The following is a 25451-nucleotide window of genomic DNA, read 5'->3' as shown; positions in this document are numbered from 1 at the left end:
TAACAGGCTGGGCCTACCTGCGTTGTTTTCTGTGTGTGTGTTATGGTGTGTGTGTGTGTGTGTGTGTGTGTGTGTGTGTGTGTTTACAGTGTGTAAATGAACTTGATCTACGTGCACTGGAGTTAACGATGGAGCTACTGTGAGAGAAATGGTCAAACTGCAGGGATTCATTAGTTTAGTAATATTGTGTAACTACGACACTCACTAGGCTGTTTTATGGAGTCAGACACTTAGGACTTAGGACTACTTCGAGCCACAATGAGCTGTTGTACTTGTATTATATTATACTGTATATTATATGCTGCCTTACAAGTAACACTGAATCTGCCTTGTTTTACAGGTGACCTGATGAAGCTCAGGTGTTCCTGGACCCATCAGAGGACAGAGACAGCTGCAGCATCAGGACAGTCTGAAGGACACGATCTGCACAGTTTACATAAAAGTTATAGCTTTGTTACTTACAACATGTGTAACTAGAATATGAATTAAACATAAATAAAGTGTTTTACTTTTAAGAAGAGTTTTGGTCATTTTTAAACTCAGTAATAAGTGTGGTTTTATATAAATAACATGTTATTTCACAGAGGTTTTATGAAGATTTCCTGCATGTACGAGTTGAAAACCTGGTTTGTGTAACATCTATCAATATGAAAATGTTAAACCTGTATTAATGACTTAAGGAACACAATACATTACTGTCTCACATTCAAACATTATTACGTTGGAAGATAAATGACATGACAATATATAATAAATGATAGAATATTCAGTACATATACAGTATTTTTAATGGGGTTCAGTTATGTTGACATGTTGTACAGGATACAGGATATAGAAGTATTGCAGGCATATAATATGTTTAACTTCACTGGGCTCTGTAGACTGTAGGTCACTGCTCACTGCTGTACCTGTAAAGACAAGCATAAAACACAGTGTTGGTTCTCATAGTTAAGGTATAAACACTTACATTATGTGATAGATAGAGGTTTTTATAGCAGTATTTACCTGAGGAAAACGTCACAGAAAGCTGTAATCCTGATTGTTGATGTTATTCATTTCTCCGTGATTTCAGGTCAGACTCCCGCTCTAACATGTCCGGTGGTGAACTTTTTGGTTTAGAAGCAGTTATTGAATTAATATTGACGGTAGAAATGCAGCTAAACTCAGTAGCAGTGAGGAGCTAACTGCCGGCAACGCTGAGACAGAAGTGGGAGGGGCCGGAGCGTCATCTGCGTGAACTGCGGTACGAGTTTTTTGGGGAAAACCTGGTCTGATTAGGAGAGACGGCATCCATCCCACTTTGGATGGAGCGGCTCTCTTATCTAGCAACATGGCGAAGTTTATTTCTAAAACCTGACAGTCCAGAGTTGGGACCAGGAAGCAGAGCTGCTGTCTTACACACTTCTCTGCGCTTTCTTTAGAACAATCACCCACCCAAAACCCCATAGAGACTGTGTCTGTCCCCAGACCACCTAAATTATTTAAAGAAATAAAAACGAGGAGTTCAACATAAAAATCTAATAAAAATTAAAACCAACTCCTCAGTAGCACAAAATAAGAGAATGAAATGTGGGCTGTTAAATATCAGGTCTCTGTCCTCTAAAGCTGTTTTAGTGAATGAATTAATATCAGATTATGATATTGATTTACTTTGTCTTACTGAGACCTGGTTGTCCCACGAGGAGTATGTTAGCCTAAATGAATGCACCCCCCCAGTCATATTAATACTCACATTCCTCGAGGCACTGGCCAAGGAGGTGGAGTAGCAGCCATATATGATTCGAGCATTTTAATGGACCCTAAACCTAAACTAAATTATAATTCATTTGAAAGCCTTGTTCTTAGTCTTTCTCACCCAAACTGGAAAACACTGCAGCCAGTTCTATTTGTTATAGTGTACCGCGCTCCTGGACCGTACTCTGATTTTATATCGGAATTCTCAGAGTTTTTATCAAGTTTAGTCCTTAAATCAGATAAAGTAATTATTGTAGGTGATTTTAATATTCATGTGGATGTTAACAATGACAGCCTTAGTAATGCATTTATATCATTAATAGACTCAATTGGCTTCTGTCAGAGTGTAAATAAACCAACTCATTGTTTTAATCACACTCTTGAACTTGTTCTATCATATGGCATTGATATTGAACATTTAATAGTCTTCCCACATAATCCTTTCCTATCTGACCATTATTTAATAACTTTTGAATTCATACTATTAGATTATAAGCCATTAGGCAAAACTTCCTACAGCAGATGTCTATCTGACAGTGCTGTAGCTAAATTTAAGGAGGAGATTCCTTCAGTGTTTAATTCAATGCCATGTCTGAATTTAACAGAGTCCTATAATGACTTTAGTCCCTCTGAAATTGATAATCTTGTCGATAGTGCTACAGGCTCACTACGATCAACATTAGACTCTATCGCTCCTATAAAAAGGAAATTATTAAAACATAGGAGATTAGCACCTTGGTACAACCACCAAACCCGCCAGTTAAAACAAATAGCTAGGAAATCTGAAAGGAAATGGCGCTCTTCCAAATTATCAGAATATCGCTCAATTTGGCATAATAATCTTAAAACTTATAGAAAGGCCCTCCGTAATGCCAGAGGAGCCTATTACTCAGCACTAATAGAAGGAAATAAGAATAACCCTAGGTTCCTCTTCAGCACTGTAGCCAGGCTGACAGAGAGTCACAGCTCTATTGAGCCACATATCCCCATAAACTTAAGTAGCAATGACTTCATGAGCTTCTTCTATAATAAAATTATTATTATTAGAGAGAAAATTAATCACCAACTGCCATCAACAGCTATCAGTGGCTCTCCAAGTTCAGGGACTTTTGCTAATGTAAACTTAGATATATATTTAGACTGTTTTTCTGCTATCGATCTTCATCAGTTAACTTCAATAATTTCTTCATCGAAGCCATCAACCTGTCTATTGGACCCGATCCCAACTAGACTGCTTAAAGAAGTTGTTCCCTTAATTGGCACTTCTTTACTGGATATGATTAATCTTTCTTTATTACCAGGATATGTACCACAGTCCTTTAAAGTAGCTGTAATTAAACCCCTTCTTTCTAACCTCCCCTTCTGGAGAAAGTAGTCGCCAAAGAGTTGTGTGACTTTCTACATAACAATAGTTTATTTGAGGAGTTCATCACAGCACTGAGACAGCTCTGGTTAAAGTTAATTATGACCTTCTGATTGCTTCTGACAATGGACTTCTCTGTACTTGTATTATTAGATCTTAGTGCTGCATTTGACACCATTGACCATAATATTCTTTTACAGAGACTTGAGCATCAAATTGGCATTAAAGGAACCGCACTAAGCTGGTTTAAGTCATATTTATCAGATTGCTCGCAGTTTGTACATGTTAACGATGAATCTTCAATAAATACTACAGTTAGTCATGGAGTTCCACAAGGTTCTGTACTTGGACCAATACTATCTACTTTATATATGCTCCCTTTAGGCAACATTATTAGGAATCACTCCATTAACTTTCACTGTTATGCAGATGATACGCAGTTATATCTATCAATCAAGCCCAATGAAATTAATCAATTATCTAAATTACAAACATGTCTTAAGGACATAAAATCCTGGATGACCTGCAATTTTCTGATGTTAAACTCAGAAAAAAACGAAATTCTTGTTCTTGGCCCCAAAAACCTTAGAGACTCACTGTCTAAAGATATAGTTACTCTAGATGGCATTACCTTGGCCTCTAGCACCACTGTCAGGAATCTTGGAGTTATCTTTGATCAGGATTTGTCATTTAACTCCCACATAAAGCAGACCTGTAGGACTGCCTTCTTTCATTTACGTAATATTACAAAAATTAGACCCATACTATCACAGACAGATGCAGAAAAACTAATCCATGCATTTGTTACTTCAAGGCTGGATTACTGCAACTCTTTATTATCAGGTTGCCCCAATAAGTCCATTAAAACGCTCCAATTAATTCAGAACGCTGCAGCACGAGTACTGACAGGAACTAGAAAAAGAGATCACATCTCTCCTGTACTAGCTTCTCTGCATTGGCTCCCTGTAAAATGTAGAATAGAATTTAAAATCCTCCTCCTCACCTATAAAGCTCTTCATGGTCAGGCCCCTTCATATCTTAAAGAGCTCATAGTACCCTATTACCCCACTAGAACACTACGTTCTCTGAATGCTGGGCTACTTGTGGTTCCTATAGTCTCTAAAAAGTAGAACAGGAGCCAGAGCCTTCAGTTACCAAGCTCCTCTCCTGTGGAACCAGCTTCCAGTTGTGGTTCGGGAAGCAGACACCCTCACCACATTCAAGAGTAGGCTTAAGACATTCCTCTTTGATAAAGCTTATAGTTAGGGCTGGATCAGGTGAGTCCTGAACCATCCCTTAGTTCTGCTGCTATAGGCCTAGACTATCGGGGGATTTCCCATGGTGCACTGAGCTCCTCCCTTCCTCTCTCTTTCTGCACTCATTCATGTTCCATTAATGCATGTTACTAACTTCACTTCTTCCCCGGAGTTCTTGTGCTTTCTCGTCTCGCAGGTTCTTATCGATCCTGGTGGAGCCTCCTGCCATGGTCCTGCTAGATTGCCATTGCCAGTACTGTTGTTGCTGTGCACCTGTCTTTCTGTCTGTCTCTCGCTCTCTCTCTCTCTCTCTCTCTGTCTCTCTCTCTCTCACCCCAACTGGTCGAGACAGACGACCGCCCACCTAGAGCCGAAGGATCTGCCCTAGGTTTCTGCCTTTTAACAGGCAGTTTTTCCTTGCCCTTGTCGCCAAGTGCTTGCTCATGGTGGTACTGTTGGGTCTCTGTAGAGTTCGGTCTAGACCTGCTCTATTTGAAAAGTGTCCTGAGATAACTTCTGTTATGAATTGGCGCTATACAAATAAAATTGAATTGAATTGAATTGAATTAAAAGTAGTGTAGTGTATAAATACTGTAGATTGCTTTAAGTAAGATAGGAAACAGTTAACTAAAAGAATGGTGAAAAAGCTAATGGTAATGTATAAATGGCTGGAATGTTCAGATGTAAATGCCTCCAAACTGACCTAAACATCTACAGTTCAACCGTAAAAATTAAAACGTTAGAACCTACTTGTCACAGGACTGTGACTGACTGACATTAGAGAGAAATGTTGGGAGCCACTGATCTACGGGACCCCTAGTAGCCCAACACTACTAGTACTGTCTCACTAGCTGAAGTGTCTGTCTGACTCCACCTGTCTGTCTGACTGACTGTCTGTTGTGTTTTGTAGAAGCAGTCATCAGTGAGCCAACGTCTCCAGTAAGTTCAGTTTATTGGCCAACTATGTGTACCTGTGCAAGGAATTATACTATGGTTTGTCACTGTAATACGCCATGAACAATGAGCAGTATAAAATATACAGTGTATAGTGAACAGTGTATAGTGAACAGTGTACAGTGAACAGTATATAGTGAACTAGGTTTGTGCCTCTTAACAGGCAGTTGTTCCTTGCCCCCATCGCCAAGTGCTTGCACATGGTGGTACTGTTGGGTCTCTGTAAATGTTATAAGGAGTGCGGTCTAGACCTGCTCCATTTTGAAAAGTGTCCTGAGATAACTTCTGTTATGAATTGGCGCTATACAAATAAAATTGAATTGAATTGAACAGTGTACAGTGAACAGTATACAGCGAACAGTATATAGTGAACATTGTGTAGTGAACAGTATACAGTGAACAGTGTACAGTGTATAGTGAACAGTATGAAGTGAACAGTGTATGGTTAACAGTTTATAGTGAACAGTTAATAGTGTATCGTGAAGAGTATACAGGGAACAGTGTATAGTGAACAGTATACAGGGAACAGTGTACAGTGTACAGTGTACAGCATACAGTATACAGTGAACAGTATAGAGTGAACAGTATACAGGTAACAGTGTACAGTATACAGTGAACAGTATACAGTGAACAGCATACAGTATACAGTGAACATCGTACAGTGAACAGTGTATAGTGAACAGTGTAGAGTGAACATTGAACAGTGAACAGCATACAGTATACAGTGAACAGTGTACAGTGAACATCGTACAGTGAACATCGTACAGTTAACACTGTACAGTGAACAGGGTAACACTTTATAATGAGTACACACAATTAAGCATTAGTTAAGCATTAATAAATACTGAATTCATCATTTATAACGCATTATTCTGACATGAATACACATTAGTATGTAGTTTATAAACCCAGTTATAAATGTTTTACTCTTCATTAATAAGCTCATCAATAACGTGCTAATGATTGCATTTTCATATTTTATATATGATGGATTCAGCATTTCTAAATCAAGTATTACATCACTTACTAACCAGTTATTAAGGATTTGTCAGTGGTTTGTAATATCATTTAGAAAGTGTATGTAAATGATGAACAAACTATTTAGATGTACATTTCTGCATGCACTTGCACATCCACTATTCAGACATGTATTAATGATTAGTGACTGTGTTAGCAGATGTTCTATAAACACAACAAATTCATTTTCTAATGATGGCCTAAAACAGTTATTAATGCAGGAATTCAAAGTTACAAAGCACTTACTACTCGTTAATTAAGTATTTTGCGCGAGCTCATCTAAAGTGAGCACTATCTATGGCTTATTAAGGATTTACAAATGAGATATAAAGGCTGACAATGCCTCAAGACTCACAAAATGTTCAGTTATCTTAACAGACGAAGGAGAGACACAACACAAAGGGATATAGAACATATTGTATTGATATTTATTGCAACTTCCCAACATATTGTATAAAGACGAACAAGGGTGGTTTATGAAGACATGCTATTGTTGTGATCTTATCTGTTTGGGACGTGTACGTTGAGCTTCAGCACGTCATCAAAGTGATGACGGTGGGAGGCGGCAACATTTTACGTTCATATTTACGTTAACTCTCAGAAGTTTCTGAGAGTGCAGCCAAGAGAAGCACTGAGAAGTCTGGCCTAAATCGACGAGTCAGGCAGACGCGGGCCAATAAGAATGGCAGTGTTGGGATGGATACAATGGAGTCGGTGGCCGTCAGCGGCACTAGTGGTGAGTATGTGTTAGCTAGCACACATTATGGATGAAAGCTAATGTTAGCTTGTCAGCAGCTGAAGGCGTTTGCTCTCGCTCCCCGACTAACGTTGCTACCAACCCGCCCGCGGTGGCTAAGCCGACCTGCCTGCATTTATCATTATCACTTTGAATATTTTCCTAAAAGTTTTTTTTTTAACTTGTAGTGTTGTCGCCGCGGGTAAAGTCAGTCTCGTCTAGCCGGGTGAGGTGAGAGCCTAGCAGCGGCAGGTAGGCTTAGCCACCGTTAGTCGGGGAGCTTTCATCCATAATGTGTGCTAGCAAACAAAGACACATACTCACCACTAGTGCCGCTGACGGCCGCCGACTCTAGTGTATCCATCCCCACACCGCCATTCTTATTGGCCCGTGTCCGCCTGACTTGCCGATTTAGGCCAGACTTCTCGGTGCTTCTCTTGGCTGCAGAGTTAATGTAAATATGAACGTAAAATGTTGCCGCCTCCCACCGTCATCACTTTGATGACGTGCTGAGAGCGGGATTGCAAGCTCAATGTACACATCCCAAACAGATAAGATCACAACAATAGCATGTCTTCATAAACCACCCTTGTTCATCTTTATACAATATGTTGGGAAGTTGCAATAAATATCAATACAATATGTTCTATATCCCTTTGTGTTGTGTCTCTCCTTCGTCTGTTAAGATAACTGAAAACTTTGTGAGTCTTGAGGCATTGTCAGCCTTTATATCTCATTTGTAAATGCTTTATAATCCATAGATAGTGCTCACTTTAGATGAGCTCACACAAAATACATAATTAACAAGTAGTAAGTTCATAACTGCCTCAATTCATGAATTCCTGCATTAATAGCTGTTTATAGGACATCAATGGAAATGAATTTGTGAGTTTTTTATGGAACATCTGCTAACACAGTTACTAATCATTAATACATGTCTGAATATTGGATGTGCAAGTGCATGCAGAAATGTACATCTAAATAGTTTGTTCATCATTTACATACACTTTCTAAATGATATTACAAACCACTGACAAATCCTAAATAACTGGTTAGTAAGTGATGTAATACTTGATTTAGAAATGCTGAATAAAATATGATAATGCAATCATTAGCATGTTATAGATGAGCTTATTAATGAAGAGTAAAACATTTATAACTGTGATTATAAACCACATAGTAATAAGTATCTATGGCAGGAACATGCTTTATAAATGATGAATTCAGTATTTACTAATCCATAACTTATGTGCTTATCAATGATGAATAAACATTTTTAACTGTGTTTATAAACTACATATTAATGTGTATTCAAAAAATGCGTTATAAATGATGAATTCAGTATTTATTAATGCTTAACTTATTGCTTAATAGTGTGTACTCATTATAAAGTGTTAGCGTGAACGGTGTACAGTGTACAGTGAACAGCATACAGCATACAGTGAACAGTGTACAGTGTACAGTAAACAGTGAACAGTGTACAGTGAACAATGAACAGTGTACAGTGAACAGTATACAGTGAACAGCGTACAGTGTACAGTGAACAGTGAACAGCATACAGTGAACAGTGAACAGTGAACAGCATACAGTGAACAGTATACAGTGAACAGTGTACAGTGTACATTGAACAGCGTACAATATACAGTGAACAGTGAACAGTGTACAGTGTACAGTGAACAGCATACAGTACCGTAATTTCCGGACTATAAGATGCTACTTTTTCCACACGCTTTGAACCCTGCGGCTTAAACAATGATGCGGCTTATCTATAGATTTGGTAACACTTTATAATGAGTACACACTATTAAGCATTAGTTAAGCATGAATAAATACTGAATTCATCATTTATAACGCATGAATACACATTAGTATGTAGTTTATAAACACAGTTAAAAATGTTTTATTCATCATTGATAAGCACATTAGTTATGGATTAGTAAATACTGTATTCATCATTTATAAAGCATGTTTCTGCTGTAAATAGTCATTACTATGTGGTTTATAATCACAGTTATAAATGTTTTACTCTTCATTGTACTGTACATTTCTGCATGCACTTGCACATCCACTATTCAGACATGTATTAATGATTAGTGACTGTGTTAGCAGATGTTCTATAAAACTCATTTTCTAATGATGGCCTATAAACAGTTATTAATGCAGGAATTCACAGTTACAAAGCACTTACTACTCGTTAATTAAGTATTTTGCGCGAGCTCATCTAAAGTGAGCACTATCTATGGCTTATTAAGCATTTACAAATGAGATATAAAGGCTGACAATGCCTCGAGACTCACAAAATGTTCAGTTATCTTAACAGACGAAGGAGAGACACAACACAAAGGAATATAGAACATATTGTATTGATATTTACTGCAACTTCCCAACATATTATATAAAGATGAACAAGGGTGGTTTATGAAGACATGCTATTGTTGTGATCTTATCTGTTTGGGATGTGTACATTGAGCTTGCAATCCCGCTCTCAGCACGTCATCAAAGTGATGACGGTGGGAGGCGGCAACATTAATTAATAATTTAATTAAGTAATTTAGTTGGTGCGGCTTATATTCAGGTGCGCTCAATAGTCCGGAAATTACGGTATACAGTATACAGTGAACAGCGTACAGTGAACAGTGAACAGTGAACTATATATTAACTGTGTGGTTCCTGTGTGGTCAGCTGGAAGTGGTGGTGCAGCAGAACAAACTGGACCTCGTCATGAATCCAGTCTTTCTGAAACTAATTCAGATAAAATGGAAACTGTACGGCAGGTAAACTACACTCCTAAGTAATATTTTGATTGATTTATAATTACATCATTCAACTCAACCTGTCTGTCTGCCAGGCTGGGGGCGTGGATTCTCCTCATCCTCAACTTTCTGTTCAATATCTCCTGGACGACCGTAGCCATCTCTGTGTCCGTCCACCGAGACTCACCTGATCGCTACGTCCTTCCCCAGGTCTGTCTGTCTGTATGTCTGTCTGTCTGTCTGTCTGTCCGTTTATCGACCTGTCTCTCACCTGTCTGTCTCACCTGTCTCTCTGTACCTGTCTGTCTGTCGACTTGTCTGTCTCTCTCTGTCTGTTTCTGAACCTGTCTGTCTGTCTATTCCTGTCTGTTTCTTAACGTGTCTATCTGTCTATCTATACCTGCCTGCCTGTCTGTCTGTCTACCTGCCTTTTTCTGTCTACCTGTCTGTCTGCTTTTCTCTGTCTGTCTGTCTTTCTACCTGTGTGTCAGTCTTTATCTTTACCTGTTTTTTTCTCAACCTGTCTCTCCACCGGTCTCTCCATCTGTTTCTCTGTCTCCAGCTGTCTGTTTCTCAACCTGTCTGTCTCTTTCTCCACCTGTCTGTTTTTCTGTCTTTCTACCTGTCTGTCTCTGTCTCCACCTGTCTGTTTCTCAACCTGTCTGTCTGTCTGTTTTTCTGTCTCTCTACCTGTCTCTCTCTGTCGCCACCTGTCTGTCTCTGTCTCTACCTGTCTGTTTCTCAGCGTGTCTATTTGTCTATCTCTACCTGTCAGTTTCTCAACGTGTCTATTTGTCTATCTCTACCTGTCTGTCCCTCTAATAATAATAATAATAATAATAATAATACATTTTATTTGTAAGTGCTTTTCTGAATACTCAAAGACACTTTACATAAAATCATAACAGCAGCAAAAACAACTCAAATAGTAAAAACACTAAAAACACATTGGACTAAGCCAAACAATTTTAAAAAGGTGAGTTTTTGTCAATGATTTGAACGCTGGAAGGTCGGTGCAGTCAAACAGCATTTGTTTGGGGAGAGAGTTCCGGGGGGGGGGGAGAGAAGGCTCTGTCGCCCCAGGTTCAGTGCTTGGTCCTGGGTGGTGGATTCAGGAGGTTTGCATCAGATGAGTGGAGGCTACGGGATGGGTTGTGGCGGTGGAGCAGGTCAGTGAGGTAGGAAGGGGTCTGGTTATGGAGGACTTTGTGTGTGAGGAGGAGGATTTTGAATTGAATCCGTTGTGGGACCGGGAGCCAGTGGAGGTTCTGGAGGACAGGGGTAATGTGGTCACGGGTACGGGTGTGAGTGAGCAGACGAGCAGCAGAGTTCTGGATGTACTGGAGTTTATTTAAGGTTTTGGATGGTGTGCCGTACAGGATGCTGTTGCAGTAGTCAATTCTGGAGGTGATCAGAATCAGAATCAGAATCACTTTAATAATCCCAGGGGGAAATTATTTTCGTTACAACACTCCAGATATACAAACAACATATTATACAAACAACATATATATATACAACATTCAGCACAAAAAAATATAAATATATATATATAACTATATATATATACAAGATCAAATGTACAGTATTAATGTGCAAAAGTGCAAAAGAATAATAGTCTACGTTTTGAGTTCAGAATTGCAGAGGGGGGGTGTCTGACTCTCTGAGGGAGGCGTTGTAGAGATTGATGACCACAGGCAGGAATGATTTCCTGTGGCGCTCTGTGGTGCATCTGGGTGAGAGGAGTCTTCTGCTGAAGGTGCTCCTCTGCTGGGCCAGTGTGTCGTAGAGAGGGTGAGAGACATTGTCCAAGATGGACTGAAGCCTGGACAGCATCTTCCTCTCTGCCACGGTCGTCAGGGTGTCCAGCTCCTCCCCTACGACATCACCAGCCCTCCTGATCAATTTGTTTAGTCTGTTGTTATCAGCGACCCTCAGCCCACTGCCCCAGCATGTGACAGCGAAGAAGATCGTACTGGCCACAACAGACTCATAGAACATCCTCAGCATCGTCTGGCAGATGTTAAAGGACCTCAGCCTCCTTAGGAAAAAGAGTCGGCTTTGGCCCTTTTTGTAGACAGCCTCAGTGTTTCTAGTCCAGTCCAGCTTATCATTAAAGTACACCCCCAGGTATTTATACACCTCCACAGTGTCCACAGGGACCCCCTGGATGGAAACAGGGGTCACTGGTGTTTTTGCCCTCCTCAGATCCACAATGAGCTCCTTCGTCTTTGTCACATTGAGCTGTAGATGGTTCAGCTAAGTCCAAGTGACAAAGTTGCCCACAACAGTCCTGTATTCACTGTCATCACCCTTATCTATGCAGCCAACTATTGCTGAGTCATCAGAAAATTCTGAAGGTGACAGGACTCGGTGCAATAGTTGAAGTCTGAGGTGAAGAGGGTGAAGAGGAAGGGAGAGAGGACAGTCCCCTGTGGGGCCCCAGTGTTGTGGACCACCCTGTCAGACACACAGTTCTGTAGGCGTACGTACTGCGGTCTGCCCGTCAGGTAATCAACAATCCAGGACACGATTGGGGCCTCCACCTGCATCGCAGCCATCTTCTCACCCAGTAGAGCCGGACGGATGGTATTGAAAGCACTGGAGAAATCAAAGAACATGACTCTCACAGTGCTCGCCGGCTTATCCAGATGAGTGTAGACTCTGTTCAGCAGGTAGATGATGCTGTCCTCAACTCCCAGGTGGGGCTGGTAGGCGAACTGCAGTGGATCAGTGAAGGGCCTGACCATAGGCCTTAGCTGCTCCAGGACGAGTCTCTCCAGGGTCTTCATGATATGGGACGTCAGAGCCACCGGTCTGTAGTCCTTAGGGCCGCTGGGACGTGGCGTCTTTGGCACGGGAACGAGGCAGGACGTCTTCCACAGCACGGGGACCCTCTGGAGGTGCAGGCTCAGGCTGAAGACTTGACTAAGTACTCCACACAGCTGGGGGGCACAGGTTTTAAGCACCCTGGGAAGTACACCATCGGGGCCTGCAGCTTTGCCAGAGTGGAGTCTTTTCAGCTGTCTTCTCACCAGGTCAGGCGTGAAGGGCACTGTAGAGGTGGCAGTGGGGGGAGGGGTGAGGTCCTCAGGTTGTGGAGGACATGATGTAGAGCAGGGGGGAGGGGTGGAGTAGGTGGGTGTGAATTGAGGTGGTGAGGAGCAGACAAGGGGTCTGTAAGGAGGAGGAGTAGGGGGAGATAAAGTGGCAGTTGTTGGGTAGCCAGCAGCAGAGACTTGTGGGGGATGGGTCGCAGTATCAAACCTATTGAAAAATAGGTTCAGTAAATGATGAAGTGATGAAGGCGTGGATGAGGGTTTCTGCAGCGGAGAAAGAGAGTGATGGGCGGAGTCAGGCAATGTTTTTGAGATGAAAAAAGGCAGTTCTGGTGATTTGTTTTATGTGGTGTTCAAAGGAGAGGTTATTGTCAAAGATGACTCCGAGATTGCGACTGTGAAGGGATGGAGACAGGGTGGAGGTGTCGACAGTGAGGGAGAAACTATGAATGGTTTTAGTGATGGATTTTCGACCGATGATGATCATGTCTGTTTTGTCACAGTTAAGTTTAAGGAAGTTGGTGTGTATCCAGGATTTAATGTCAGTGAGGCAGTTGGAGAGAGTGGAGTGAGTGGGCAGAGGTGATGGATTTGGTGGAGATGTAGAGCTGGACATCATTGGCATAGCAGTGAAAGTTAAGACTATGGTGGCGAATGACCAAGCACCGAAGGAGGTGCAGTTGTTGATGTGGATGAACTGTTTTCTGTCGGTGAGATAAGATTGAAGCCAGGAGAGGGCGGTGCCGGTGATGCTGAGGGAAGATTTGAGGCGCGAGAGAAGAATGGTGTGGTTGATAGTGTCAAAAGCTGCAGTGAGGTCCAGGAGGATGAGGATGCTGAGGTGACCAGAGTCTGCGGAGAGGAGGATGTGAGGAGTCGTTGGTGACTTTGAGGAGGGCTTTTTCAGTGCTGTGTTGTAAACGGAAGCCGGATTGAAATGGTTTGAACAGGTCATTTGAGCAGAGATGGGTTTTGAGTTGTTTGGCGACAGTGCGTTCCAGTGTCTTAGACAGGAAGGGGAGATTGGAAATGGGCCAAAAGTTTGACATGATGTCAGGGTTGAGTCCAGGTTTTTTGAGGATGGGGGTGACACCAGCCAGTTTGAGTGAATGGGGGATTGAGCCAGAGCTGAGAGAGGAGTTAATGATTTCTGTGATGAGTGTGGAGATAGCTGGTAGACAGTCCTTGATGAGTTGGAATGGGATGGGGTCCAGGACACATGTTGATGTTTTCATCCCTGTCAAGATTTTGGACAGCTCCCCTGGTGACACAGGGGAGAACTGAGACAGGGGCTGAAAGGTGTAGGGGGGAGGAACAAATGATGGAGTGGGAGTGCAGACAGTGGTGGCAGAAGAAGAGGACAGGTTGTTGTAAATGGTGTCAATTTTGGTCTGAAAGAATGAAAGAAAGGAGTTGCATTTGTGAATGAGTTGGTGGTATTGTCACTGGGTTTGAGAAGTTTATTTACTGTGGAGATTAGAGCCTTGGGGTTGGTGGAACCAGAGTGTATGAGGTGTGAGTAGTAGGTGGACCGGGTAGTGTTAAGAGCTTCCTTATACTGCTGAAGGTAATCTGTGTGGGCTTGTAGATGAACAGTTAAACCACTTTTCTTATGGAGTCTTTCAAGCTGACGCTTACGGGATTTCATTTTGTGCAGATCAGGAGTGTACCAGGGAGCAGAGTGAGTGAATGAGACAGTTTTAGTTTTGATGGGAGCCAGCCGATCGAGACAGGAGGAGAGTGTTTTGTTGTAGTAGTTGGTGAGGTCGGAAGGGTTGTCATTCAGCGGTGGGGGGGAGGAGGATATTTTGCTGGCAAGAGAGGCTGAAAGGGCATGAGTGGAGATGGATTTAAGATTTCTGAAAGGAACTGTCCGTTTGTCCTTGGTGGTAGAAATGGGGAGATCAATGTTCATGGTGATTGCCAGGTGGTCAGAGATGTTGAGGTTGAGGTTGGAGAGGTGAGGTATGGTGAGACCAGTAGAGCAGACCAGATCCAGGATGTGACCACGGCTGTGGGTGGGAAAGTTGACGTGTTGGGTGAAGTTGAAGCAGTGTAGCAGTTCCAGGAATTCAGTGGCAGATTTGCAGTTAGTGTCGATGTGGATGTTGAAATCTCCCAGGAGCAGAACAGAAGGTGAGATGGCAGATAACTGAGTTAAAAAGTCAGAAAGTCAGAGAGAAAGGAAGGATTTGGTTTGGGGGGGCGGTAGATTATGGCAGTGACCAGAGGAGTGGGACCAGAGAGTTTGAAAGTGATGTGTTCAAAGGACTGAGCAGCAGGGATGGAGATGGTGGATGTTTTAATGTCCTTTCTGTAAACTGCAGCGACAACACCTCCCCACCCCTCAGGTCGGGGTTTGTCCATGTCTGTATATCCTGTGGGTGTGGTCTGGTTGAGTGAGAAATAGTCCAGAGGTTTGTGCCAGGTTTCAGTGATACAGAGGAAATCCAGGTTATTGTCAGTTATGAATTCATTTAAAATTAGGCTTTTATTGTCGAGTGAGCGGGTGTTGAGCAAAGCCAGTTTCAGGTGACATTGCTTCGTGATGGACTGAGAGGACCGAGGAAGGGGGCGGAGATTAGATAGGTGCACGTGTCGTTTCTTTGTGATGACGTAGTGAGGAAGTTGCGGTGTGCAAACAGGACCAGATGGATGGAATGGAGTTTGGGGTTGAAAAGTTGTAATTGAAAATACGACCAGAGCCGGCAAAGTAGTCCAGTTTCTCGGAGGATGTCAATGCAGTCCGGACAGAGGTGGTTGTTGAGTGAGTGGAGGTCGGCGGTGGAGTAGAGCGGTGGCATGATCCAGGTGTGGAGCTTGTACCCAGAAGCCGGGTGTCTGTGGATGAAAAGATGACGTGTACCCCAGGTGTATCCATGGAATAATCCACAGCATAACCGCAGCAAATTGCCAATAATCCGATGAGGAGGAGAGGGGCCGCCGGCCTGCTAGCCAGGCAGTCCAGGTAGGGAGAGGAGGTTGTCAGCCTGATGCAGTGGTGGCCAGCGGAGGAAGCCAAAGCCAAAGCCCAGTAAAGCCGACCATACCAGGATGGAAAGATCCTGGCAGGACGGGCAGGTGGGCTCCAGCTGGCAGAGGAGATGGCAGGGAAAGACCGCAGGAATGGCCACCCTGGTGGCAGGGCGATGAGGCTATGCTGAAGTCCCAGGGATCCTGGAGCTAGCAGGAGCTAGCAGGATGGTGGGGGGGACTTCATAGGTACGAAGCAGATAGATAGCAGTGAATTTGTTTGCTCTCCAACTTCCGAGGACTGCCGAACCAGACAATCTGGTGTGGTGAGGCATAGATCAAGAGACAAAAACTTTATCATAGACTATTGTCGGAGACAGAGCGGCAGCCAAGGTGCGCCATTTTCCGATATGTTCTGACATAGTTCAGGACAGGTATGACAGCCTGTCTTTCTGTCTGTACCTACCTACCTGCCTGCCTGTCTTTCTGTCTGTCTGTTTCTTTACCTGTCTCTCTGTCTGTACCTGTCTCAGGACTGGTGGCGTGTCCTCCTTGTGGTCCTGGCGCTCCTGTTGACTGTGGAGGAGGTGCTGAGGGAGGTTCAGGACATCCTGCGTTCCAGGAGGAAACTCTGCCTCTGGCGGCAGTGGGCGGAGCGTCGTCTCCATGATGACCTGCGCTGCTCACATCCCATGTGGCCTCAGGTTAGCTACAGCCAACTACTGTTAGCTTAGCCTAGCATGAAGCCTGGAAACTGGAAATAGCTAGCTTAGCCAAAGCCAACGCTCAACGTGTGTGTGTGTGTGTGTGTGTGTGTGTGTGTGTGTGTGTGTGTGTGTGTGTGTGTGTCTGTGTGTGTGTGTGTGTGTGTGTGTGTGTGTGTGTGTGTGTGTTGTCTGTCTGTCTGTCTGTCTGTCTGTCTGTGTATCTGTGTGTGTGTGTGTGTGTGTCTGTGTGTGTGTGTGTGTGTGTGTGTGTGTGTGTGTGTTTGTGTGTGTCTCTGTGTGTGTGTTTGTGTGTGTGTCTGTGTGTGTGTGTGTGTTTGTGTGTGTCTCTGTGTGTGTGTGTGTGTGTGTGTGTGTGTGTGTGTGTGTGTGTGTGTGTGTAGGACAGAGTGTATCTGTTGGATCAGATCAAACCGATCGACAGGATGAGAGGAAGCTACAGCCGAGACATCTGGTACAAGATAATATGAAGATTAATTTAATATTAATGTAATATTATTTCATATTAATTGAATCAAACTGTAACTGAACTAATTAAGTTATTGAACGTGTGTGTGTGTGTGCCGCCAGGAACATGTTTGATTGGCTCGTGTACTCTCTACTGACGGCATCGTTCAGCGTCCACATGGCCGACGTGTTCCGTCCCTCTGTCAGTCTTCACACCGCCAGTCTACGTCTGTTCTCCGTCACCATCATCTTCCTCTGGTTGCGACTGATGAAGCACGTCAGAGCCTTCAGGTGGTTACCATGTTAGCAAACATGTTGGGATAGATCCTCTGAATGGCAGTGAGGTTTCACTCTGTGTGCACGCAGGTCAATGGGTCCGTTCATCGTCATGTTGGGGAAGATTGTCGGGGACGTGATGTATTTCCTGTTCCTGTACTGTGAGATCTTCGTTCCGTACGCCTGCAGCTTCTGGATCATGTTCGGAGGTCAGTGGGGGGACTTCCTGTTTCCTGTCCTGGTTTCTTCATGTTGAAACTTCTGTTTACAGTATTATTTATTTTTTATTATTTGTCATTGTTACAGGGTCGTCGTCAGTTCCCAGCATGCAGTCTGTCTCTGGGCTGCTGTTCAGTCTGTACAGGATCACTCTGGTGGACGAGTACGAGTACGCTGCCATGGCGGCAAAGGACGCTGTTATGGCTCCTCTGTTGTGTGGGACATTTCTGGCGGCGTCCTCCATCCTGTGCGTCAACCTGCTGATCGCCCTGCTCACTGACACCTTCCAGAGGCAAGAACTTTCTTACCTTAGCATGTGGCTAAGTTAGCAGGAGGTCAAGTTAGCATGAGGGTTAAGTTATATACTATATATATATATTCTGTATAATAGACATTAGAGCATTGAACGACAGAGACAAGTTTTGCAATGTTATGTTTCCGTGCTTTTTGCTTTAATTGGCCGGTTTGGTGGTTGAACCATGCTGCTAGCCTCCTATGTTTTAATATTTTCCTCTTTAGGGGCAATAGAATCTAATGTTGCTCTCAGTGAGCCTGCAGCACTATCTACATTTGGGAGGAACTAAAGTTATTATAAGACTCTGTTATATTCAGACATTGAATTAAACACTGTTGCAATCTCCTCCTTAAATTTAGCTACAGCACTGTCAGATAGACATCTGCTGTAGGAAGTTTTGCCTAATGGCTTATAATCTAGTAATATGAATATAAAAGTTATTAAATAATGGTCAGATAGTAAAGGATTTTGTGGGAGTAATGTGATATATCCCCCCCCACTGACAGGAGCCCTGATAACCAGATAATTCTGGTTATTCAATTCAATTCAATTCAATTCAATTTTATTTGTATAGCGCCAATTCATAACAGACGTTATCCCAGGACACTTTTCAAATAGAGCAGGTCTAGACCGAACTCCTTATAACATTATTTACAGAGACCCAACAGTACCACCATGAGCAAGATCTTGGAGACGGCGGCAAGGAAAAACTGCTTTTTAAGAGGCAGAAAACTATGACAGACCCTTCGGCTCTAGGTGGTTGGTCGTCTGCCTCGACCAGTTGGGGTGAAAGAGAGAGAGAGAGAGAGAGAGAGAGACAGAGAGAGATAGAGAGACAGAGACAGACAGACAAGCAGACAGATAGACAGAGGTGCACAGCAACAACAGTAGCAACAACTACACTAATAGTGACTGATGATGATGAACATGAAGAAGATGATGACAATGACAACAACAACGATGGGGGACAATGAGCAGTGATTATAGTAATAATAGTAACTGTAGTAATAATAATAATAATTAAAGCTGCAAGCAGCGTTGGGTGGGACCTCGCACTCCACGCAACTCGGGGTGCGCTGCGGACGCGTCGCGTGCCGTCGTAACACATGCGGACCACAACACGAAAATGTCACGTACATCAACTCAAAATCGCCACGCAGCGCTTACCACCTGTTGCTGGAAGGTGGCGCTATTGCTATGTCTTAATATTGTCATGTAGACAAGTTCAGGGCGGGACTGTTGTAACACACGTGAAGTTTCATTGAGATTGGACGACGTACGCTGAAGTTATGAGTGGCATTTCATGGCGAATCCGCTGAATTTGACAAGTCGTCACTGGCACGGTCATTTCACGTAACGCAGCACAAAATCGCCATGCAGCACTTACTTCCTGTTGCCAGTAGGTGGCGCTATCACTATGTCTGAATATTGTCATGTAGACGTGTTCAGGGTGGGACTGTTATCAAACACGTGAAGTTTCATTGAGATTGGATCATGTACGCTGAAGTTATGAGGACGTGTTCAGGGTGGGACTGTACACTGAAGTGGAGTACTATCTGTTTATGGTGACTGGTCGAAATTCAACGCAACGCCACGGGTACGCCGTTTGACGGAATGTCGTAAATAGCACAACTTTAAATCATAATTGTCTTTAGATTGCGCTGATTAAATCTGAAGTAGATCCGATAAATTCCCTAGGAGGAGTTCGTTCAAATACAACGCGAAAAATCACAGAAAATGACCAAAAAAATCTAAATGGCTGACTTTGATGCCACGCCACGGACACGCCCTTCAACGTACATGCACAAATAGCACAACTTTTAATCAGCACCATTTTTTGACTGTACTCACAAATTTTGAAGCAGATCTGATAAATTCCCTAGGAGGAGTTCGTTCAAATATAACGCGAAAAGTTCGCCGAAAGTGAAAATCAAAATCAAAATGGCCGACTTCCTGTGGAGTTTGGGGTATGGGTCCAAGAGTCTTTTTTGTACGTCCCGGTATGTTACACGTGCCTACTGAGTTTCATACATATCGGTGAAACGTGGTGCCGGGGCTTCTGTTTTTTTATCCTGTAGGGGGCGCTACACACATGACGAACACGATTTTTGCTATGTGAGCTTCAGGCACTACTCTACACGTGTCCTGTGAATTTCATATTAATAACTATTATGGTATTCGCACAGTGATTTACGATGCCAAAAGAGCGCCACCTAGTGGCGTATTTTGTTTTTCCTTTTTAAGGGAGCCTCAGGGAGCCAGGGGGAAGCGTCATACCAAGTTTCATCTTAATCACATATACCCTTGTAGAGATATAAACTTCTTCATTTTAAAGAGCGCCACCTAGTGGCAATGGCCTGAAATTGTGCACGATGCTTAAGGAAGACATGTGGAACTATGGACCCGAGTTTGGTGTCAATCAGACATACCAATGTGGAGAAATGGTCCACTTCCTTTTTTGATGAAAAATCTACAGGAAGTTGGAATTTTATAGCGTGCTTATTTTTTTAAATTTCAAAAATGTTCAAATTAGCCTTTTTGCCAGGGCGGTCCCCAGGTAGTAGGTGAAAAATTTCGTGCAAATCGGAAAAAGCGTGTAGGAGGAACACTTAAAAGTAGTTTATGGACATTTTGCGCTCTAGAAAAAAAAATTTCTAGGCGGAAGTGGGCGGGTCTTATATGGGGAGATTCAGCTCCATTCACCGAACACGTGGATGTAAGTTTTTTGAATGTGCGACAAACTATGCAGAAGTTATTAGCCTAAACGCATTTTTTATGATAGTAGCGCCACCTAGTGGCAGACCCGAAAGCGACGCATGTAATATCCCCATTTTCACCAAGCCTGATCACTTTGCCAAATAAAATTGACTTTTCGTATATGTTCAGGGGGGCAAAAATGCAGTCAATAGGGGCTAAAAATAATAATAATAGGTAAGAAGAAATCGAGCAAATACAATAGGGACCTCCAGCGGTCGCTTGCGAGGTCCCTAATAATAATAATATCAGTGATATTAGCAATGGCAGTCAAGCAGGACCATGGTAGGAGGCTCCACCAGGATCCATGAGAACCTGTGAGACGAGAAAGCACAAGAACTTGGGGAAGAAGGGAAGGCTCTGGCTCCTGTTCTACTTTTAGAAACTATAGGAACCACAAGTAGCCCAGCATTCAGAGAACGTAGTGTTCTAGTGGGGGTAATAGGGTACTATGAGCTCTTTAAGATATGAAGGGGCCTGACCATGAAGAGCTTTATAGGTGAGGAGGAGGATTTTAAATTCTATTCTAAATTTTACAGGGAGCCAATGCAGAGAAGCTAGTACAGGAGAGATATGATCTCTTTTCCTAGTTCCTGTCAGTACTCGTGCTGCAGCGTTCTGAATTAATTGGAGCGTCTTAATGGACTTATTGGGGCAACCTGATAATAAAGAGTTGCAGTAATCCAGCCTAGAAGTAACAAATGCATGGATTAGTTTTTCTGCATCCGTCTGTGATAGTATGTGTCTAATGTTTGTAACATTGCGTAAATGAAAGAAGGCAGTCCTAGAGGTCTGCTTTATGTGGGAATTAAATGACAAATCCTGATCAAAGATAACTCCAAGATTCCTGACAGTGGTGCTAGAGGCCAAGGTAATGCCGTCTAGAGTAATTATATCTTTAGACAGTGAGTCTCTGAGGTTTTTGGGGCCAAGTACAAGAATTTCGTTTAGTTTAACATCAGAAAATTACAGCTCATCCAGGATTTTATGTCCTTAAGACATGTTGGTAATTTAGATAATTGATTAATTTCATTGGGCTTGATCAATAGATATAACTGTGTATCATCTGCATAACAATGAAAGTTAATGGAGTGATTCCTAATAATGTTGCCTAAGGGAAGCATATATAAAGCGAATAGAATTGGTCCAAGTACAGAGCCTTGCTGAACTCCATGACTAACTGTAGTATTTATTGAAGATTCATCTTTAACATGTACGAACTGAGAACGATCAGATAAGTATGACTTAAACCAGCTCAGTGCGGTTCCTTTAATGCCAATTTGATGCTCAAGTCTCTGTAAAAGAATATTATGGTCAATGGTGTCAAATGCAGCATTAAGATCCAATAATACAAGTACAGAGACAAGTCCATTGTCTGAAGCAATCAGAAGGTCATTATTAAATTTAACCAGAGCTGTCTCTGTGCTATGATGAACTCTAAATCCTGACTGAAAATCCTCAGATAAACTATTGTTATGTAGAAAGTCACACAACTGTTTGGCGACTACTTTCTCCAGAATCTTAGAGAGGAAGGGGAGGTTAGAAATCGGTCTATTGTTGGCTAAAACCCCTGGGTCAAGAGTGGGCTTTTTAAGAATGGGTTTAATTACAGCTACTTTAAAGGACTGTGGTACATATCCTGATAATAAGAAAGATAAATCATATCTAGTAAAGAAGTGCCAATTAAGGGTACGACTTCTTTAAGCAGCCTAGTTGGGATCGGGTCTAATAGACAGGTTGATGGCTTCGTTGAAGAAATTATTGAAGTTAACTGATGAAGATTGATGACAGAAAAACAGTCTAAATATGTATCTGATTTTAGTTAAAGTTCCTGAACTTGGAGAGACAGTGATAGCTATTGAGGGCATTTGGTGATTAATTTTGTCTCTAATAGTAATAATCTTATTGTAAAATATAAAGTCGTTGCTACTTAAGGTTATGGGGATAATCACTGCTATACACTGGCAGTGCTCACAGTGTTAGGGCTGATCGCTGTATATATAGTACAGTATATATATATTTATATATTATATACAGTATGTATACTGTGTGTTTACAGGGTCCACGATAACTCGCAGGCTAACGCTGTGATGCAACAGGCTGCCGTCATCCTGCAGGTGGAGGAGTCTATGCCCCTCCTCCGCCGTTTCTATGACGACCAGTACATCTCCACCCACTGCACGCCGCTGGCTGACGCCTATGATGATGACATCACAACAAATCCCCGTTACCATGATGAGATGAGCCGCATCACCACGCAGATAAAAGTGAGTGAAGAAGAAAATATACATGTCTATATGTACATTTGTACAAGTATGTATGTGTAATATAGTTTATATGTCTGTGTTTGTGTCCTGTAGGAGACTGTTGATCAGTTCTTGGTCCTGCAGAGAGACGTAGAGACTGTAAGAGGTTCTGGGTGAGAACACTTCTTCATGTGTTCATCTTTATACTGCTTACAGTACTGCGTACAGTGTATTTATACTGCGTACAGTGTATTTATACTGCGCACAGTGTGTATTTACACTGCGTACAGTGTATTAATACTGCGTACAGTGTATTAATACCGTGTACAGTGTATAAATACTGCGTACATTGTATTGACACTGCGTACAGTGTATTAATACCACGTACAGTGTATTAATACTGTGTACAGTGTATTTATACTGCATATATTGTATTTACACTGCATACAGTGTATTAATACTGCGTACAGTGTATTAATACTGTGTACAGTGTATTTATACTGCGTACAGTGTATTAATACTGCGTATAGTGTATTAATACCGCGTATAGTGTATTTATACCGCGTACAGTGTATTAATACCGCGTACAGTGTATTTATACTGCGTACAGTGTATTTACACTGCGTACAGTGTATTAATATTCGTACAGTGTATTAATACTGCGTACAGTGTATTAATACTGGGTACAGTGTATTTATACTGCGTACAGTGTATTTACACTGCGTACAGTGTATTAATATTTGTACAGTGTATTTACACTGCGTACAGTGTATTAATATTTGTACAGTGTATTTACACTGCGTACAGTGTATTTATACTGTGTACAGTGTATTTATACTGCGTACAGTGTGTATTTACACTGCGTACAGTGTATTAATAATGTGTACAGTGTATGTATACTGTGTACAGTGTATTTATACTGTACGCAGTGTATTTATTTATTCACTGTGTACAGTGTGTATTTACACTGCAAACAGTGTATTTATACTGTGTACAGTGTATTTATACTGTGTACAGTGTATTTATACTGCGTACAGTGTGTATTTACACTGCGTACAGTGTATTAATACTGTGTACAGTGTATGTATACTGTGTACAGTGTGTATTTACACTGCGTACAGTGTATTAATAATGTGTACAGTGTATGTATACTGTGTACAGTGTATTTATACTGTACACGGTGTATTTATTTATTCACTGTGTACAGTGTGTATTTACACTGCAAACAGTGTATGTATACTGTGTACAGTGTGTATTTACACTGCGTACAGTGTATTAATACTGTGTACAGTGTATGTTTACTGTGTACAGTGTATTTATACTGTACGCTGTGTATTTATACTGCTTACAGTGTGTATTAATACTGCGTACATTGTATTGACACTGAGTACAGTGTATAAATACTGCGTACAGTGTATTAATACTGCGTACATTGTATTGACACTGAGTACAGTGTATAAATACTGCGTACAGTGTATTAATACTGCGTACATTGTATTGACACTGAGTACAGTGTATAAATACTGCGTACAGTGTATTAATACTGCGTACATTGTATTGACACTGAGTACAGTGTATTAATACTGCTTACAGTGTATTTATACTTTGTGAAAATAGTTCCTATAAATTCACTATTTGAGTCAACTGGTGGACTGTCGTCTGTCCTCTCTGCCAGAATGCAGACTGACCACAACCTGCAGACCCAGGAGCTCCAGGACCACAACCTGCAGACCCAGGAGCTCCAGGACCACAACCTGCAGACCCAGGAGCTCCAGGACCACAACCAGCAGACCCAGGAGCTCCAGGACCACAACATGCAGACCCAGGAGCTCCAGGACCACAACCTGCAGACCCAGGAGCTCCAGACTATCCGAGCAGAGCTAAAACAGCTCCGAACTCTGGTTCAGCAGCTGATTGGAACCAGGACTGATTGACTACTTACTATTATTACTATATTCACTGCTCATTGTCCCCTATCGTTCTCGTTGTCGTCGCCATCATCTTCTTTATGTTCATCATCATCATCATCATCAATCACTACTATTAGTGTAGTTGTTGCTACTGTTGTTGTTGTGAACCTTTGTGTTTGTCTCTGTCCTTCTGTTGTTACATCTGTTATCTCTCTCTGTCTCACCCCAACTGGTCGAGGCAGACGACCACCCACCTAGAGTCAGGGTCTGTCCGAGGTTTCTGCCTTTTAACAGGCAGTTTTTCCTTGCCCTTGTCGCCAAGGTCTTGCTCATGGTGGGAACTGTTGGATCTCTGTAAATAGGGTTTTAAAGAGTTCGGTCTAGACCTGCTCTATTTGAAAAGTGTCCTGAGATAACTTCAATTCAATTCAATTCAATTCAATTTTATTTGTATAGCGCCAATTCATAACAGAAGTTATCTCAGGACACTTTTCAAATAGAGCAGGTCTAGACCGAACTCTTTAACATTAATTACAGAGACCCAACAGTACCACCATGAGCAAGACCTTGGCGACAAGGGCAAGGAAAAACTGCCTGTTAAAAAGGCAGAAACCTAGGACAGATCCTCCGGCTCTAGGTGGGTGGTCGTCTGTCTCGACCAGTTGGGGTGAGAGAGAGAGAGAGAGAGAGAGAGAGAGAGAGAGAGAGAGAGAGAGAGAGAGAGCGACAGACAG

The 25451-nt window shown here is 42.3% G+C and overlaps 2 protein-coding genes across 5 annotated transcripts in view; both read left to right on the top strand.

The window, feature by feature from the left end:
* Positions 1–25451, top strand: part of LOC127361227 (uncharacterized) — a 36839-nt gene that overhangs the window by 4530 nt on the left and 6858 nt on the right. For all 3 annotated transcript variants that reach the window (XM_051395705.1, XM_051395708.1, XM_051395706.1), the window contains one exon: positions 341–4223. In XM_051395705.1, the coding sequence (XP_051251665.1) occupies positions 1703–3109 (1407 nt within the window). In that variant the 5' untranslated portion in view covers positions 341–1702 and the 3' untranslated portion in view covers positions 3110–4223. The remainder of the gene's footprint in view (positions 1–340; positions 4224–25451) is intronic.
* Positions 1–25451, top strand: part of si:ch73-193i2.2 (transient receptor potential cation channel subfamily A member 1) — a 32096-nt gene that overhangs the window by 5743 nt on the left and 902 nt on the right. For both annotated transcript variants that reach the window (XM_051395648.1, XM_051395649.1), the window contains 11 exons: positions 5264–5292; positions 9743–9834; positions 9909–10023; positions 16379–16549; positions 16954–17024; positions 17141–17308; positions 17384–17502; positions 17600–17804; positions 22621–22828; positions 22922–22980; positions 24483–25451. The exon at positions 24483–25451 is cut by the window's right edge and continues 902 nt beyond it. In XM_051395648.1, coding sequence (XP_051251608.1) covers positions 5264–5292; positions 9743–9834; positions 9909–10023; positions 16379–16549; positions 16954–17024; positions 17141–17308; positions 17384–17502; positions 17600–17804; positions 22621–22828; positions 22922–22980; positions 24483–24741 — 1496 coding nt within the window. In that variant the 3' untranslated portion in view covers positions 24742–25451. The remainder of the gene's footprint in view (positions 1–5263; positions 5293–9742; positions 9835–9908; positions 10024–16378; positions 16550–16953; positions 17025–17140; positions 17309–17383; positions 17503–17599; positions 17805–22620; positions 22829–22921; positions 22981–24482) is intronic.

This window comes from Dicentrarchus labrax, unplaced genomic scaffold (assembly GCF_905237075.1).
Source record: "Dicentrarchus labrax unplaced genomic scaffold, dlabrax2021, whole genome shotgun sequence".
Lineage (NCBI taxonomy): Eukaryota > Metazoa > Chordata > Actinopteri > Moronidae > Dicentrarchus > Dicentrarchus labrax.
The sequence above is the reverse complement of the archived record's forward strand: the minus strand, read 5'-3'. Positions and strand labels throughout refer to the sequence as shown.